The sequence below is a fragment of the Nothobranchius furzeri genome, chromosome 5, assembly GCF_043380555.1.
Source record: "Nothobranchius furzeri strain GRZ-AD chromosome 5, NfurGRZ-RIMD1, whole genome shotgun sequence".
In the NCBI taxonomy this organism is placed as follows: domain Eukaryota; kingdom Metazoa; phylum Chordata; class Actinopteri; order Cyprinodontiformes; family Nothobranchiidae; genus Nothobranchius; species Nothobranchius furzeri.
In genome coordinates, this window is record NC_091745.1 from 79,375,390 (window position 1) to 79,392,620 (window position 17,231).

Consider the following 17,231-nt stretch of genomic DNA (forward strand, 5'->3'; position numbering starts at 1 on the left):
AGGCTGAGCCCGGCCACCCTATGAAGGAAACTCATTTCGGCCGCTTGTATCCGCGATCTCGTTCTTTCGGTCATTACCCAAAGCTCATGACCATAGGTGAGGATTGGGACGTAGATCAACCGGTAAATCGAGAGCCTGGCATTCTGGCTCAGCTCCCTCTTCACCACGACAGATCGGCTCAGCGTCCGCATCACTGCAGACGCCGAACCAATCCGCCTGTCTATCTCCCGATCCCTCCTACCCTCACTCGTGAACAAGACCCCGAGATACTTAAACTCCTCCACTTGAGGTAGGACCTCTCCCCCGACCCAGTGTTGGCAAGTCACCCTTTTCCGGTCGAGAACCATGGTCTCAGATTTGGAGGTGCTGATCCTCATCCCAGCCGCTTCACACTCAGCCGTGAACCTACCCAGCAAGAGCTGAAGGTCAGAGCTGGATGGAGCTAGAAGGACCACATCATCCGCAAAAAGCAGAGACGAGATTCTCCTGCCACCAAACTCGACAAACTCCACACCACGGCTGCGCCTAGAAATTCTGTCCATAAAGGTAATGAACAGAACCGGTGACAAAGGGCAGCCCTGGCGGAGTCCAACCCTCACCGGGAACAGGTCCGACTTGCTACCGGCTATGCGGATCAAACTCACGCTCTTCTGGTAAAGGGACTGAATGGCTCTTAACAGAAAGCCACCCACCCCATACTCCTGGAGCGTCCCCCACAGGGTGCCCCTGGGGACACGGTCATAAGCCTTCTCCAAATCCACAAAACACATGTGGATTGGTTGGGCAAACTCCCATGCCCCCTCCATCACCCTTGCAAGGGTATAGAGCTGGTCCACAGTTCCACGGCCAGGACGAAAACCACATTGCTCCTCCTCAAACTGAGATTCAACTTTCGATCAGACCCTCCTCTCCAGTACCTTGGAGTAGACCTTTCCAGGGAGGCTGAGGAGTGTGATCCCCCTATAGTTGGAACACACCCTCAGGTCACCCTTCTTAAAGATGGGGACCAACACCCCGGTCTGCCACTCCACAGGAACTGCCCCCGATGACCACGCAATGTTGCAGAGACGTGTCAACCATGACAGCCCTACAACATCCATAGCCTTGAGATACCCAGGACGAACCTCATCCGCCCCCGGGGCTCCGCCGCTGTGTAGTTGTTTGACTACCTCAGCAACTTCTGCCCCCGAGATTGGACAGTCCATCCCCAGGCCTCCCAGCTCTGGTTCCTCCTCGGAATGCGCATTGGTGGGATTGAGGAGCCCCTCAAAGTATTCCTTCCACCGTCCGACTATAGCCCCAGTTGACGTCAGCAGCTCCCCATCCCCACTGTAAACAGTGTGAGCGAGTTGCTGCCTCCCTCTCCTGAGGCGCCGGACAGTTTGCCAGAACCTCTTTGGAGCCAATCGATAGTATTTCTCCATGGCCTCACCAAACCCCTCCCACACCCGTGATTTAGCTCGGCAACTGCCACTGCTGCACCCCGCTTGGCTATTCGGTACCTGTCTGCTGCCTCCGGAGACCCACAGACCAGCCACGCTCTGTAGGCCTCCTTCTTCAGCCTGACGGCTCCCCGAACCTCTGGTGTCCACCAGCGGGTACGGGGGTTGCCACCACGACTGGCACCGGCCACCTTGCAACCACAGCTAGCAACAGCCGCCTCAACAATCACAGAGTGGAACAAGGCCCACTCGGAGTCAATGTCCCCCACTGCTCTCGGGACGCGGTCAAAGCTCTGCCGGAGGTGGGAGTTGAAGACCGTCTTAACAGGTTCTTCCGCCAGGCATTCCCAGCAGACCCTCACTATGTGTTTGGGTCTGTCAGGTCTACGCGGCATGTTCCTCTGCCATCTGATCCAACTCACCACCAGGTAGTGATCAGTTGACAGCTCCTCTCTTCACTCTTCACTTTAGGCCATTTAACCCAGCCCTAATTTGTTTTTACCAGATTTTTCATTTAATTATTTCTGGTGTTGTTAATTTTTTTAATATTAAACATCTGGATCTTTATCTTTCCCAACTGGCTTATTAGGTCCCTGTTATGCCCTGATGGCAACCAAATTGAGACACATAAATACAATGCATGGAGTTTTCATGTTCTCCCTGTGCATGCGTGGGTTCTCCCCGGATACTCCGGCTTCCTGCAGTCCAAAAACATGACTGTTAGTTTAATTGGTCCGTCTAAATTGTCCTTAGGGGTGAGTGTGTGTGTGTGTGTGCATAATTGTGTGTCCTGTGTGTCTCTGTGTTGCCCTGCGATGGACTGGCTCTCTGTCCAGGGTGTGCCCCGCCTGATCTCCCATTGACCGCTGGAGATAGGCACCAGCCCCCCCCCCCCCCCCCCCCCCCCCCCGCGCGACCCAATGTCGGCAAGGGGGTTCAGAAAATGGATGGATGGATATAAATACAACATAATAAATCTGACTCTAATGTAAATATATGTACACATGTACGCTGATTTTTACAAAAGTTTTTAAACTTTTTAAAAAATCATTGATGTAAAGAACAATGTGATCTAATTTTGATCAGTCTTTCCGGTAGAAATCGACGTTCGTGCACCATTTTACCAAACACTTTTCCTTATTGTGTCTCAAGTTAGTGAAAATATATTTGTTTCTTTTATGTGTCTTAGGGAGACTTTCGTGTTCACATGATATACAAATCCGCTGAAGGAGAGGGACTGAAGGATCTCCTCGATGGTAAGATGCAAGTTGAACAGCTGAGAAATGTGAATATAAATCCTGTAATCATTTAGTTAATGATGCTGCACACAGAGAGCTGGTCAGGCTGTTGTTAAATGTTGATATTTATTTTTCATTAGGTGATTTTCCCGAGCCACCTTTCCCCAGTCCCCCTTTTCCTGGATCCAAAGCTGTCCATTGGAGAAGAAAGAGACAGGTGTGCATTTCGTGAGCTTGTTTATGTCGCCTTAATGGAAACTTTGATGAGCTGATGATTAAATTGTTGATGGTGCTCGTCCAAATCGGATCTCTGTTTTCCTCACATGTTTTAGGATGATTAAAGAAGGAGAAAACATCATTTCTGTAGCGCCTCTCAAGATAAAAATCACGAGGCGCTTCACAAAAACAAAAAATGTAAAAACATAAAAAATTATTTAGAAAATGGTTAAAATATATATTTAAAATGAGCAAAAAAAAAGACAATTGTGATTAAAAAATGTTAAGAAAGAGAGAGAGCGACTAGGAAAGAGGTAAATAAAACACCATCATATTTACCAAAACCTACAGCTGCTCCGACTCAGTCTCTTTCTTCACTTTCCTCCTTTTTCTTTTTCATGAAGTATTTATTTCATAAGCAAAGGCTTCCTGTAGCCTCGTCCTTTCAGATGTGTGCATCTGCATGTGTCTCAGCTAGCTGAGAGACTCTCGTTTTTATCAAACATGGGATTTAAATCGGGTTTAGTGTTTGAAAGTTCAGACTTATTGATTTGTTCCGTTTCTGTTGTAGAAAACATGACTAGACCTCTGTGTCCATCGTCTTTTCCTGAGCACCATACCTACGTCTCATTTCTTTACACTCTGTCAGAAATAATAAATCTGTTGTTTTCTCTCAGGCTCCGAGATGGTCACGGAGTGTAGAGGAGGAGACCAAGTACATTGAACTCATGGTGATCAATGACCATTTAATGGTGAGTTCGACCGGCTGCAGATATTATGGTAAATGGCATGTATTTGATATAGCTCCTCCTAGAGTCCTGGAACCCCCCAAGGCGCTTTACAACACAATCAGTCATTCACCCATTCACACACACATTCACACACTGGTGGGGATGAGCTACGATGTAGCCACAGCTGCCCCGGGGCGCACTGACAGAGGCAAGGCTGCCGAGCACTGGCGCCACCGTTCCCTCCGACCACCACCAGCAGGCAACGCGGGTTAAGTGTCTTGCCCAAGGACACAACGACAGACTGAGCGGGGCTCGAACCTACAACCTTCCGATTACGGGGCGAGCACTTAACTCCTGTGCCACCGTCGCCCCTGTTTTTATGTAATGGTAAACTTAGAACAATGAAATAATTTATCCTTAGTATGTGTCAAATATGACTAGGGTAAAGCAACAGTTTGATGTTGTTTACTGTAATCAAAGCAAATAAATAATAAACATGCAAGTGAAATGGTAGAACTACGTGAATTAGCTGAAGTTGAAGATTCATGTTTTAATTTTTAATTAGAAAATGTCTCATTTGTTTACAATGAGGGGGCGGGACTTAAAACAAGTACAGCAACCAGCCACTAGGGGGTGCTCATTTAACTTAATCTCAGTCTTTGGCATGAATATTAAAGCCGTTCTAGTAAATCTATGGAACAAGCTAGGTTTTGAACGCAACCACGGAACACTAACCCCTCCCCTCTGCCGGAACTGGAGACCCGCAATGGCGGACGAAATGAGATAGCGCCAAACACCAGTCGCCGTTTTCTGGGTCCACGCGTCTTTTGTTGTCCATGAATTCAGATGGTGTTTTATTTTTTTGGGACTCTGGTAGTTTGTCCTAAAGCTGAAGCGGTAGCAGCCGGCTGTTTCTCCTCCTCTGATCAGGGTTTCCCGGGGAGGGGGGCGGGGCATGACGCTTAGCCTGGCGGGCCGCCAGGCTTATAAAGCGATGGGGAAAACCCTGTCTGATGTTATTGAGCGGAGAACCTCTCACACCGGTGGCGTTCTGCTGCTGAATACTTGAGTGTGTGATGAGTGGAGGACCCAGGAAAGTGCCGCGGTTCGGTGAGACCGACAATCGGATGGTCCGATGGTTGGTTTGGTCTGATTCGTGTTATTGGCGGAGGTCTTTAGATGTGCGAGAGAACCACATGATTGTTTTTTTGTTTTCTTTTTTAAATCTCCACATTATATTTACAGCTCTACTATGTTAAAATGTTGTTAAGAGGCACGAAAAAAATGTTTTAATGTTCAGCTGTAGCTCAGGAGGTAGAGCGGGTTGTCCAGTAATCAGAAGGTTGCTGGTTCGAGCCCAGCTCTGATCAGAGAGACACTTAGCCCACCTTGCCTGTTGGTGGTCGTAGCGACCGCTGACGCCTGTGTTCGGCAGCCTCGCCTCTGTCAGCGCGCCCCAGAGCAGCTGTGGCTACAGCGTAGCTCATCCCACCAGCGTGTGAATGACTGTGTTGTAAAGCGCTTTGGGGGGTTGCAGAACCCTCAGAAGGCATACAAACACAAACAATTTACCAATGGAGTTTTTTCTAAATTTGCCGTTACAGCTGTAGACGGTGAAAAATAACCTAGAAGTCGAAGCGAAAATAAGATGCAACACCGTCTTGTAGCTGTTTGCAGTAGAAGTGTCAAGTCTCGATTATTCTGCCTAAAAATATATCTAAAAGATTTTTTTCCCAGAGTCAAATAAACGTATGTAAGCATTTGAGACCCCAACCCCCTTGTTATGTGTGCTTCTTTCCCTCACTGCTCTCTCTCTCTCTTCCTCCAGTACAAGAAGCATCGTCTGTCTGTTGGGCACACAAATAACAACGCTAAGACGGTGGTCAATATGGTTGACATGGTAAGAGTTGCATCGATCCTCTTCTTGGAAACCTCTCCACAGTCACTCTGGGGTCTTGGAGCTGAGCAAACGCTGCACTGACATCTCAATTAACAAACTCTGCTCTCTCCACCGAAGCCGTCCCCTTAATGCGCTCCGAGCGGCCATTGACCAGGCTGACGATGAGTTTTCACTGGGAGCCGCTGTACCGATGCAGACGTTTCAACGTTTGATTATTCGCAACCATGTTTGCTGCGCTACTGAAATCTGACCAGCTGAAGGGTTACCTCTGTAAGCGGATAGGCTGATGAAGCTGGACAGAGGTCATGATTTTATTCTGTACCCTTGAAGATGAAAACATGACTCCATTTAGGAAGGACACATTGATTTTCAATGGGAGGCCTACACATTACAGCCCCGGCTTAGACGTTATAGGATGCAGAAGTGGACAGACAGAATGTCAGCTTCCCAGCAGCAGCAAAAACTTAAATTATTAGTTTTACTTCAAAACTCTTTTGTGAGATTAAGAATAACAGTTTTTACAAACAGCAGATCTGTACAAGTGACCGATTTGTTTCAAAATGACAAAATATTTACACAAATAATGTTGTGTACAAGTATTTTGTCCCCTAAATGCAGTTTTCCTGTTTTCATGCGTGAATGGGGAAACTATCCAAACCAACCTGGCTCTATGTGGAAATATAACCACCCCCATGAAGGGCTGGGCAATAAATCCTCAATTTATCGTTATGGAAATTTCTGACTCTTATCGAGATGATTTTCCCACTTCAATTAATAATAATAAACAAATGAAAAGATGTGTGTAGGTTGGCAGCGTTCATGTCCCTTTAAGAAGCTGTACACCCATTGTGACTCAAGGTAATACATGTGACAGCCCCATCTAGTGGACAACTGTAGTTATCGTGATCAAGGTGAAATTCTCAATGTATCGTGATATTGATTTTAGGCCATATCGCCCAGCCCTACCCCCATGTTATATTAGCCTGGCCTGCCAGGCTTGTCCTCTGTCTAACTCTACACAGAGCTTCCTCATGCTTCCCATAAGGAAGTGACAAGAGGGCAAAAAAGGCACGCATCAGCAGCGCTCCAAGTCCAAAACATCTGCTGAACTAAAAGAACACGAAAGCCTGTCCCACAGTAACCAAAAAGCTCTTAATGATCCCCGAGACTTTAGGGAAAAGTCAAAGTGCAACCTTTTGGAGGGTGTGCGTCTTGTTAAATCTGGTGTCAAACCAACACTGCACCTCAGAAACAGAAGATCATAACAAAAGGTTGCAGGTTCGAGCCCCGCTCAGTCTGTCGCTGTCGTTGTGTCCTTGGGCAAGACACTTAACCCACCTAGCCTGCTGGTGGTGGTCGGAGGGACCGGTGGCGCCAGTGCTTGGCAGCCTCGCCTCTGTCAGCGCGCCCCAGGGCAGCTGTGGCTACATCGTAGCTCATCCCCACCAGTGTGTGAATGTGTGTGTGAATGGATGAATGACTGATTGTGTTGTAAAGCGCCTTGGGGGGTTCCAGGACTCTAAAAGGCGCTATTTCAAATACAGGCCATTTACCATTTAACAGTCGAGCATGGCAGAGGCATTGTGATGGTCTGGGGCTGCTTTGAATCTTTAGGACCTTTCTGTAACTGGTGGAGTTTTGCTTTCCACTATGAAATCCTGAAGAGAAAGTTTGACCTTTGACCTCAAACAGGCCATCCATGCTGGAAAACTCAAAAATGTCTCAAAAATACATTCCTCCACACCTCCACCGATGGGATGGAACGTGTTACGAGTTATCCCTAATTATTGATTGTGGTTGTTGCCTCCGAGGATCGCTTTTCCCTTAGTAAATGAAATCCTCACTGGGCATTAACTCTGGTATTCTTTGTCTGGTATAAACATAAAGTGTGTTTGCTGATGTGAAACATGCGAGTGTAATAAAGTAACAAAGGGTCCGAGTCGTGAAAGGCAAACACACGCTCCTTCCCTTCTCTGGTGTTTACTTTAATAGCAGAGAGATCTGTTGAGACCCAAGCGCTCTTGTTTGTGTCGTCGCCGGTTCTGTCCTTCAGACGGTAACCATTGTTGACTGTCCGGTCTCCTGCGACGTGATGCTGTCTGGTGATCACAGAGGCAGTTTGGCTTCAGTCATGATGAGCCGCTGGAGACGGCGATGAGGACGAAACGCGCCCGATCGGCCCGCGTCACTCTGGCATTTTTACATCACAGCAGGACGTTGAACGGAAAGCTTTGTGACTTTTAGAAGCTAACTTGCGTACTTGTTATTTTCCCAGATTTTCAGAGAACAGCTCAACACCCAGATTGTGCTCGTCGCCATGGAAACCTGGTCGGTAGACAGCAAGTTTAATATCGACGAAGACCTCATGGTGACGCTGAAGGAATTCATGAAGTACAGAAGGGACTTCATCAAGGAGAAATGCGACTCCGTTCAGCTCTTCTCGTGAGTCTGGAGATTTAAAACCGGAGTTTGGTGTTTTTGGGTCGTTAACCACAAACCGGTCTGTTTCAGAGGGATTCACTTTCACAGCAGCTGGAGCGGAGCGTCTTATCTGGGTGGAGTTTGCTCTCTCGCTAAAGGAGGCGGTGTCAATGAGGTGAGACTCAAACCACAACACCACGGTAGAAAAAGAATTGATTAAAAGTTTAAAATAATCACCAAACATTATGATTATGTTGGAATTTGTTTGTCACCATATAGAATTACATCATTATGGCTTCAGATGAAGAAAAGACACAAACAGGAACCACTTTCTTTGCCTTATTTGCTGTAGAAGTTGGGTCTTTATGGCGCGGTATGGGGGCCAAAATTAAGACTACTGCCCAGCAGCAGGAGGCTATATAAATTCTGAAGCAAACTACCGACCTGATTAACGATAAGCTGGTGCCGGTAACTGAGAGGCTGGCGCTGCTTACTGAGGAGTAGCACATTTACCGGCATTATTACTAGATACGCTAGGGACTAGCAGCCCTCGGCTGGTTATTGACTGGTTCACACACTCCCTCTGCTGTCTATTAACATGGATAGGCTAGCGTTAGCCTGGACGGGCTGGTGTTAGCATTGGAGAGGCTAGCCATTAATGTGCCTAGGCTGGCCACTAGCTGACTAGTGACTCTCCGAGACATGCTAATGGCTAGCCTCTCCAATGCTAACGCCAGCCTATCCATGCTAATGGTCCGTCGAGAAATGGTAAATGGCCTGTATTTGATATAGCGCCTTCTAGGTTCATGGAACCCCTCAAGGCGCTTTACAACACAGTCATTCATCCATTCACACACACATTCACACACTGATGGGGATGAGCTACGATGTAGCCACAGCTGCCCTGGGGGCGCACTGACAGAGGTGAGGCTGCTGAGCATTTGCGCCACCCGTCCCTCCGACCACCACCAGCAGGCAACGTGGGTTAAGTGTCTTGCCCAAGGACACAACGACAGCGACAGACTGAGCGGGACTCGAACCTGCATCCTTCCGATTACGGAGCGAGCGTAGCGAGCACTTAACTCCTGTGCCACCGTCGCCCCAGGTAGGAGTTAGGAAATTCAGCTAGTGGCCAGCCTAGGCACGCTAATGGCTAGCCTCTCCAATGCTAACACCAGCCCGTCCAGGCTAACGCTAGCCTATCCATGCTAATAGACAGCAGAGGGAGTGTGTGAACGAGTCAATGACCAGCCGAGGGCTGCTAGTCCCTAGCGTATCTAGTAGTAACACCGGTAAAGGTGCTATTTCTCAGTAAACAGCGCCAGCCTCTCAGTTACCGGCGCCAGCTTATCGTTAATCAGGTCGGTAGTTTGCTTCAGAATTTATTTAGCCTCCTGCTGCTGGGCAGTAGTCTTAATTTTGGACCCCATATCGCGCCATAGCTCTTTAATGTCTGCCGTTGCCTCTTGGTTTTTCTTACCTCCTCCTTCCTTTCTGCATCAGTATGAGAAAACCAACGAGATGGCGATAACCCTGGCCCAGTCTCTCGCTCAGAACATCGGCATCTTTTCTGACAAGAAGAGGATCCTCAGCGGTATGCTGTCAAACGTCTCCAAAGATCTTATCCACTCTTTTTATTCACTACTAAAACCTCGTTTCTCCCTTTTAGGTGAATGTACGTGTGATGATAAGTGGGCGGGCTGCATCATGGATGTTAGTGGGTAAGTTAGAATGAAATGTCCCTTATGCTTTTCATTTTCAGAGATGTATTGTCTCACACAGACGCTGGAGACTCGCTCTGCTATTTGCCTGACTTGAGTGTAGTCAGTATTTACAGTTATCCTGTTTTACATCCTGGAATGTTATTGTAGATTTACAATTCACCACTAGGTGTCAGTGCAGGCGCCTTTATGATGGTTTGGCCTCTTTATGCAGGTGCATTTTACTTTCTTCAGGGGTCGGCAACCTTTTCCCATCAAAGAGCCATTATTACCCGTTTCCCACAGTAAAGAAAACACTGGGAGCCACAGCAGAGAGCTGCTTTAAAGAGCAAGTCACCCCTAAATCAACTTTATTTTCTGATAACTTATACAAATGCGTGTCTAATCGTGTTGCAGACACGTGTAGTCAATAGTTTTGCACTTTAGTGCTTTTTAGTTAAAATTGTAATTTTCTGCCTAAAACTGTCAGTGTTGTGCCGTTGTCAGGTAAAAACTCTGCACTGCATTTGAATTTAAATCTGCCATCGCTATTGGCCAAAATGTACCCTAAAACGTTAGCTGGTACCATATGATGTCACAATGTCTTTGTGAGCCTCTCTGTGTGTGTGTGTGTGTATTTGTTAGCGGCTCCGCCCTCTCGGTCTGCTAGGCAACAGCATTTGCTGCATTTTTCAAACAGGAAGTGGGAGTGGAGTAATACTCTGGTAGGGGGTAACTTGCTCTTTAACCAATCACAACAGGTGACAGCAGCCAATACCGGTCACTCGTGTACGTCAAAGTTATCTTTCAACAGAAGATAATCAATCAAACAATTTGTATAAAGTGGATCCAGAAGTTGTAGCCCGTCTCTGCCTACAGTATTTAGATATTTTTCACCCTGTTGGTGGTTTTACTGAGCAGGTGCCACTTTTGTCATACGTTTCCTTTTAAACATGTTTAAACTGTTCAGAATACAAATCCAGGCTCTGTCTCGTTTGATTGTTGTAATTAAACTTTGTAGGTGGGGAAGGTAAGAAGAGGATCTGTTCAATTTATTTTCCCCTCATTTACAGTGACGGAGATAATGGCTCTGGTGTTAATCAAGTTTAATTTTATCTGTTTGCAACAATTTTTCACAAGAAAACAGAACAGTTAAATGGCAGGGTTCTTGTTGACCGGATAGTTTCTGTATTTGACCGTTTATTTTCACAGAGAAAGAATAGAAAGAATGATAAATGACCCGCACTTGTATAGCGCCTGTCAGAATAAGGACTCCAAAGCGCTTTACAGAATTACCCCCACGCATGCAGACGAACTGACATTTTATTTGTTACACACATCACAGATGTAGCTAAATCACTAAAGAAAAGAGTCCCATCTGAACATCTGAGCTGGACACTGCTCAGCGCAGCTCGCTGTCAGCGTGTACGTACGGTGCACAGCGAGCTGAAGATGTGGAGAGGGGCTTGAAGCATGTCGCAGAACCAGAACCATGCAGGAAGATTCCTCCCGCTGAAGCGAGTGTTTTCCAAACCCGGTCTCTCAGAGACACTTGTCACTTAGAAAATGTTCCCTGATTATGAAACTTTGGCTGAATGGCGCTTGTTCCTGTCTCCAATGTGGCGACGCATCCTTAAGCCTGTCGGAGGAGAAGTCCAGAACCTCACGTCCTCTTCATCTCAGAAAGCTCCTATAGAAGAAGAAGAAGAGGAAGAAGAGGAAGAAGAGGAAGAAGAGGAGGAAAAAGGAAGAAGAGGAGGAAAAAGGAAGAAGAGGAGGAAAAAGGAAGAAGAGGAGGAAAAGGAGGAAAAAGGAAGAAAAGGAGGAAAAAGGAAGAAAAGGAGGAAAAAGGAAGAAGAAGGAGGAAAAAGGAAGAAGAAAGAGAAGAAGAAGAAGAAAGGGAAAAAGGAAGAAGGAGGAAAAAGGAAGAAGAAGAAGAAGAAGGAAAAAGGAAGAAGGAGGAAAAAGGAAGAAGGAGGAAAAAGGAAGAAGAAGAAGAAGAAGGAAAAAGGAAGAAGGAGGAAAAAGGAAGAAGAAGAAGAAGGAAGAAGAAGAAGGAAGAAGGAGGAAAAAGGAAGAAGGAGGAAAAAGAAGAAGGAGAAGGAGAAGGAGAAGAAGGAGAAGAAGAAGAAGGAGAAGAAGGAGAAGAAGGAGAAGAAGAAGAAGGAAAAAGGAAGAAGGAGGAAAAAGGAAGGAGGAAAAAGGAAGAAGGAGGAAAAAGGAAGAAGAAGAAGAAGGAAAAAGGAAGAAGGAGGAAAAAGGAAGAAGAAGAAGAAGGAAGAAGAAGAAGAAGAAGAAGGAAGAAGAAGAAGATACAAAAGCCAGCTTGAACAAGTGAGTCTTCAGCTGCTTTTTAAAGGAGACCACTGAGTCCACTGATCTCAGGCTCAGGGGGAGAGAGGTCCAGAGTCTGGGGGTCACAGCAGCAAATGATCTGTCACCTTTGACCTTTAGCCTGGTGCTGCACAACCAGTAGGCTTTGATCACTGGACCTCAGGGACCTGCTGGGGGTGTAGGGACTAAGAAGATCACCAGTGTAAGATGGTGCTTGTCCATGTAAGGCCCTATAGACCAGAACCAGGATCTAGAAATGAACCCTGGAGGTGACTGGCAGCCAGTGAAGCTGGAGGAGAAGCGGGGTGATGTGGGTGTGGCTTGTGGTCACCTGCTTGTGTGTAATCAGATGTCTCTGATTACACACAAGCAGGTGACCTGTTAACCGTTGGACCTGTTCAGGTTCACACAGACTATCTTTACATTAAGAATTGGCATACAGATATAAAATTAATGCAGTAAAATAAAATGCATTTTATTTAAATATCCATTCATTATTTTACAAGCACAGAGAGACGCGTCAGATGGATGGAAGAGCCGCGGGTTGCCGACCCCTGGCTTAGATGAACAAGTCTTTATGTTTTATGTCAGATATTAAGTGTTTTACAGTGTGTGCTGTAAAAGCGTGTCAGGTATGGGTGTGTTTGTTTGTCAGAGAGCGTGACCCCTCTTCTTAAATACTTCTCGCGTTCCCCCTCTATCCTGAATGGGGACAGCAGGTGAGCAGAAGCTTCCTAAAGTGTTGCTTGTGCCGGTTTTTAACAAACTGGCTGCATCAGACAGGGTTGTCCGTCATCGCAACCTCTCTCATCTCATTCTCACTTTGATCGCCGTGTCCTCAGCTTCTGTTGTCATGAACTAAAACGGCTCAGCGTGCTGCTTTTCTCATACAACGGCTGTTTTTCATCCTCACATTGTAGAGTTACTCATATACTTTATGCTTTCATATACTGAAGTGCCTTTCTGCCTAAAAACATGAATTATTACGTATGTGCCTTGTGACAGTGTTGATAACTTTTAAACGCTTTTTATTGCTGCAAACATAAACTTTGAATTTTCCTGGGATTTTATGAGATACAGCCATAAAATGTAGTCGGTGGCTGCTCGTCCATGGGGGGCACTAGGGCGTCTCCCTTCCCTACTGAAGGGAAAAAAAATCTAAAAAGAGACAAAAACTACAAAATGTATATGCTATAACTGTGTGTTTTTCTCAGTTGTGTGTGCCCACATGCAATCTTAAGTATTTACTCAATTTTTACCAGCTGTTTCTCATTAAACGGCGAACTTCCTCCAACAGACTCACTAAAATCACTCCTGAGGTGCTGGGAAAAGTGCCACTGAGCTGCAGCTAAACGGCCAATCATCTCTGGTCGCTAGGGAGAACAGGAGATTTTGTGGGTCAATCAGCATCACTGAATTTAATGCCCCTACTTCAGGATATAGCTAACTAGCATACTAAAAGGTGCTTTTTGTCCTCCCGAGTACGACGTACAAGGCATTCATTTCTGCTGGAGTCCTCTGCAGCTGTTTGACTAACGAGCGTCACACACCTTTACAGGTGAAAAGGATTTCATGGTGACTTTTTTCCATGGTTACTCCTCAAAATGGTCTAAAACTGACAAATTAGTAAAAATCTCAACATCAATAACCTGCTGGAGCGATAAACCTCATCATTCTGGGAATGTAGCTGAGGGCCGCACAAAATCATGTCACGGGCTGCAAACGGCCCTCGAACCGCAGTTTGGACACGTCTACCAACTCAAATCCTAACGAAGCAAGTTTAGATTTGGGATTGTGATGCGAGGATTCAGGGATAAAGTTGAAGAGGTATGAATACACTTGTAAGGCACAGTAGCTTCCTGAACAGCCTCCGTTTGGAGAAATAGCGTTTACAGGACTGATGCATCCAAGGACCAAAGTTTTTGGTGCGGACTCTGCAACAATATATTATAAACCTTTTCCACTCAGTATTTTTTCTCTTATAGTTATTTTAAGAAAAATAATGAGAAATATTTTTGGACTGGATCTGTGGACACCCTGGAGGTGCTACATTTACTGCTGCTGGTTTCTGCTTTTAAACCAGTGTGATGCAAAACTGACGGCAAGATCAAATGTATTAAATGTCGGGGATTACAGCTGTTTCATTATGGCTAGTGACCAGTCCTGATGGAAATAGACTCTATTTCTCCTAACAGAGGCTTTTCAGGAAGCTACAGATATTAATCTAAACACTTTCACAGAAACACACTTCAAAATGTCTCACAGACACTTTTGGTTTATATATTAGTGTCTGGAATGATGTTACTGGCTGATAAACAAATACAACTTTAATTTATTTCTCAGAAACTTCTCGTTGATCAATCTTGTCCAAGTCTACCCGATTGAAAGCGTCTGCAATGTCATTCTCATTTTCTATCAATGCTTCTTCATTTTAGCGTCTTTCCCCTCTAACAACTAATATCTGGATCATTCTCTACCTCTCAACAGTAATAAACATGACTTTAGAGGTCACCTGACAGGGGACAGGCGCTCATTTGAACCTGTTACCTGTAAGCAGAAGAAATTATTTTAAAATCTCCAAAATGGCATCAATGGTATTTCAGACATTCAATGAGAGGTTTTAAATAATCCTGCACGTGCATGCTTGGTTCCCTTTACCTGACTAGTAACGGTTTTCCCATTTTATTCCAAAGATGTCGCTGCTGTGCAGGTTAGCATGCCACCGGGTGGAGTTTTATTTCTTATTTTAAAAAAATGCAGCAGATTTTTACACAACTCACACTTTTCACAGATCTGTAAATTCTAAATGCACGAGCTTGTGAAGCGTGGTGAAACGCACAACAGACTGTTTGTTGTTTAGCAAGTCTAAATTATGATTTTAACCTGTTTTCTTCTGGCTGTTGTCGTATTACACTACAAAAACTGATTTCTAAAAATGTAAAAAAAATCCTAATTTTTAGACATTTTATCTTGTTTTTAGTTTAAGAAGAAAGAAATTATTCTCTAGAAAAATAGCGCTACTTAAATAAGGTAAATGTTCTTAAATATGATCCAAAATTTCTTGTTTTAGTAAAATATTTTGCCAGTGGGATAAGCAAAGTTTGCTTGGCTAGAATTCTTAAAACTAGAAAAAAATTTAAAATTTTGATTCTAACCAGTCAGCTTTTGTTTACGCCATTGGCAATTTTTATTTTTTTTTAACTAAAAACAAGAAAATTTGGATCATATTTAAGAATATTTTCCCTATTTTATATAACAACATTTTTATAGATAATAATTTTCTCTTTAGACTAAAAATAAGATAAAATGTCAAAAAAAAAATTTTTTTTAACTTTATTAGAAATCAGTTTTTGCAGTGCAGAAGTGCAAGTGAACCAAAACCATTTTAGGATTATGACAGCTAATTAACTGTGAGACCTTAAGCATATTTTTTCCTCTGAATCTCCTCTGGTTTGTAAAAATGCACCAACAATATTTTTTCCACAGTATTTTAGTTTTTTGTCTTTGGAGAGGAGGCTGCTCCTGTGGCAGTCGGGTGTGAGGATGCCTTTTGTGTGATGTCCATGTGTTTTGGTTTATTGATCAGCATCCACCTGCCTAAGAAGTTTTCTGAGTGCAACGTGGAGGAGTACCACAACTTTCTGAACAGTGGAGGAGGAGTCTGTCTGTTCAACAAGCCACAGAAGGTACATGACCTGTAAATCTAAACTCAGCCACATTAAAGAGCAAGTCACCCCCAAATCAACTTTTTTTCTGATAAACTATATAAATGTGTGTCTAATTGTGCTGCAGACACGTGTCATCAATAGTTTTGCACTTTAGTGTGTTTTAGTTAAAATTGTAATTTTCTGCCTAAAACTGTCAGTGTTGTGCCGTTGTCAGGTAAAAACTCTGCACTGCATTTGAATTTAAATCTGCCATCGCTATTGGCTAAGAGGCACCCTAGAACGTTAGCTGGTACCATATGATGTCACAATGTTGTTGTGAGCCTGTGTGTGTGTGTGTGTGTGTGTGTGTGTGTGTGTGTGTGTGTGTGTGTGTGTGTGTGTGTGTGTGTGTATTTGTTAGCGGCTCCGCCCTCTCGGTCTTGCTAGGCAACAGCATTTGTTGCATTTTTCAAACAGGAAGTTGAAGTAGAGTAGGGGGTGACTTGCTCTTTAAGGAAGAAAACAACATCAGTATGTTATAAGATACGACAGATTTTAAAGAGTTTATAATATCACAGAAAGATTCTACTTATTAAAAATAATCTGTATGGGAAGCCGGTTCACTAACCAGTCATTTAGATCAGGGTGGCCCCCACTCAGGAACAATGCTCTGATCTGTTTTTATCGCCGTTTCAAATTTTAAACAATCACATTTCTTAGCGTTGTTGATAAATTCACAAGAAGAAATATTTTAATTACTTTTTAGATGATTTCAAATCACTTTTAAGATGAAACTCAAACTGAAAACGCTTTTTGACTTTTGTTTTCTCAGCTTTTGAACCCTTCAGAATGTGGAAACGGCTTCGTGGAGCCAGGAGAGGAGTGTGACTGCGGCAACGCCGCGGTGAGTTAAAACACAAGAGCAGCTTTAGGAATGATGCAGGATTCAGGTGCAAACTAACAGTTCTTTTGGAAAACTTAGAAAAACAGTTGGAGAAATTCTGCTCAGGCTGATGCCTTCATGGTTTTTAATTTTATTTCATCACAATATTTCCCATCAGCTTCAGCAAACTGCAGTTAATGAAGGAAATTAAATAAAACAAACTCAAATCTTTTCACCTTGCCTGAAGATGAGTCAGAGGTGGACGCTGGAGCGGCCAGTCACCAACAACAAGACCACATGGTGTTATAGGCAGTGTTGGGCAAGTTACTTCAAAACTGTAATGCATTATTTATTACTTGTTACCCTCATTTTAAAGTAATTCATCACATTACAATACTACTGATTTTAAAATGTAAGGCATTACACTACATTTGCATTACTCTAAGTTACTTTCAACAAAACAACTTCAGTATGAGTTTGGTAATCTGATGCCCGTTGAACTCGTGACACATCCGGTGGAAGGTGATGTGGTGTCTGAGCTAGGACTGCTGTTAAAAACAGTCAGATATAATAACAGTGCTTTAAAATGATTGTTTATTAAATAAAAGCAACAACAATCTGTACTCTCAGCACGCTGCCATCTTAGATTAACTGAGCAGGGAGTGAGGTGGTGGGGGCTCCAAGCCTATATTTGCCTTGGTCCCCAAATGCCTTGATAC

General features: G+C 44.4%; 1 protein-coding gene across 5 annotated transcripts in view; it reads left to right on the forward strand.

Annotated features, from left to right (window-relative positions):
• The window catches only part of adam22 (ADAM metallopeptidase domain 22), an 83,517-nt gene that overhangs the window by 46,018 nt on the left and 20,268 nt on the right, over positions 1-17,231 (forward strand). For all 5 annotated transcript variants that reach the window (XM_054741398.2, XM_015950615.3, XM_015950617.3 and 2 more), the window contains 10 exons: positions 2,632-2,698; positions 2,821-2,897; positions 3,574-3,648; positions 5,456-5,527; positions 7,803-7,969; positions 8,039-8,123; positions 9,452-9,542; positions 9,618-9,669; positions 15,569-15,668; positions 16,462-16,533. In XM_054741398.2, the coding sequence (XP_054597373.2) occupies positions 2,632-2,698; positions 2,821-2,897; positions 3,574-3,648; positions 5,456-5,527; positions 7,803-7,969; positions 8,039-8,123; positions 9,452-9,542; positions 9,618-9,669; positions 15,569-15,668; positions 16,462-16,533 (858 nt within the window). The remainder of the gene's footprint in view (positions 1-2,631; positions 2,699-2,820; positions 2,898-3,573; positions 3,649-5,455; positions 5,528-7,802; positions 7,970-8,038; positions 8,124-9,451; positions 9,543-9,617; positions 9,670-15,568; positions 15,669-16,461; positions 16,534-17,231) is intronic.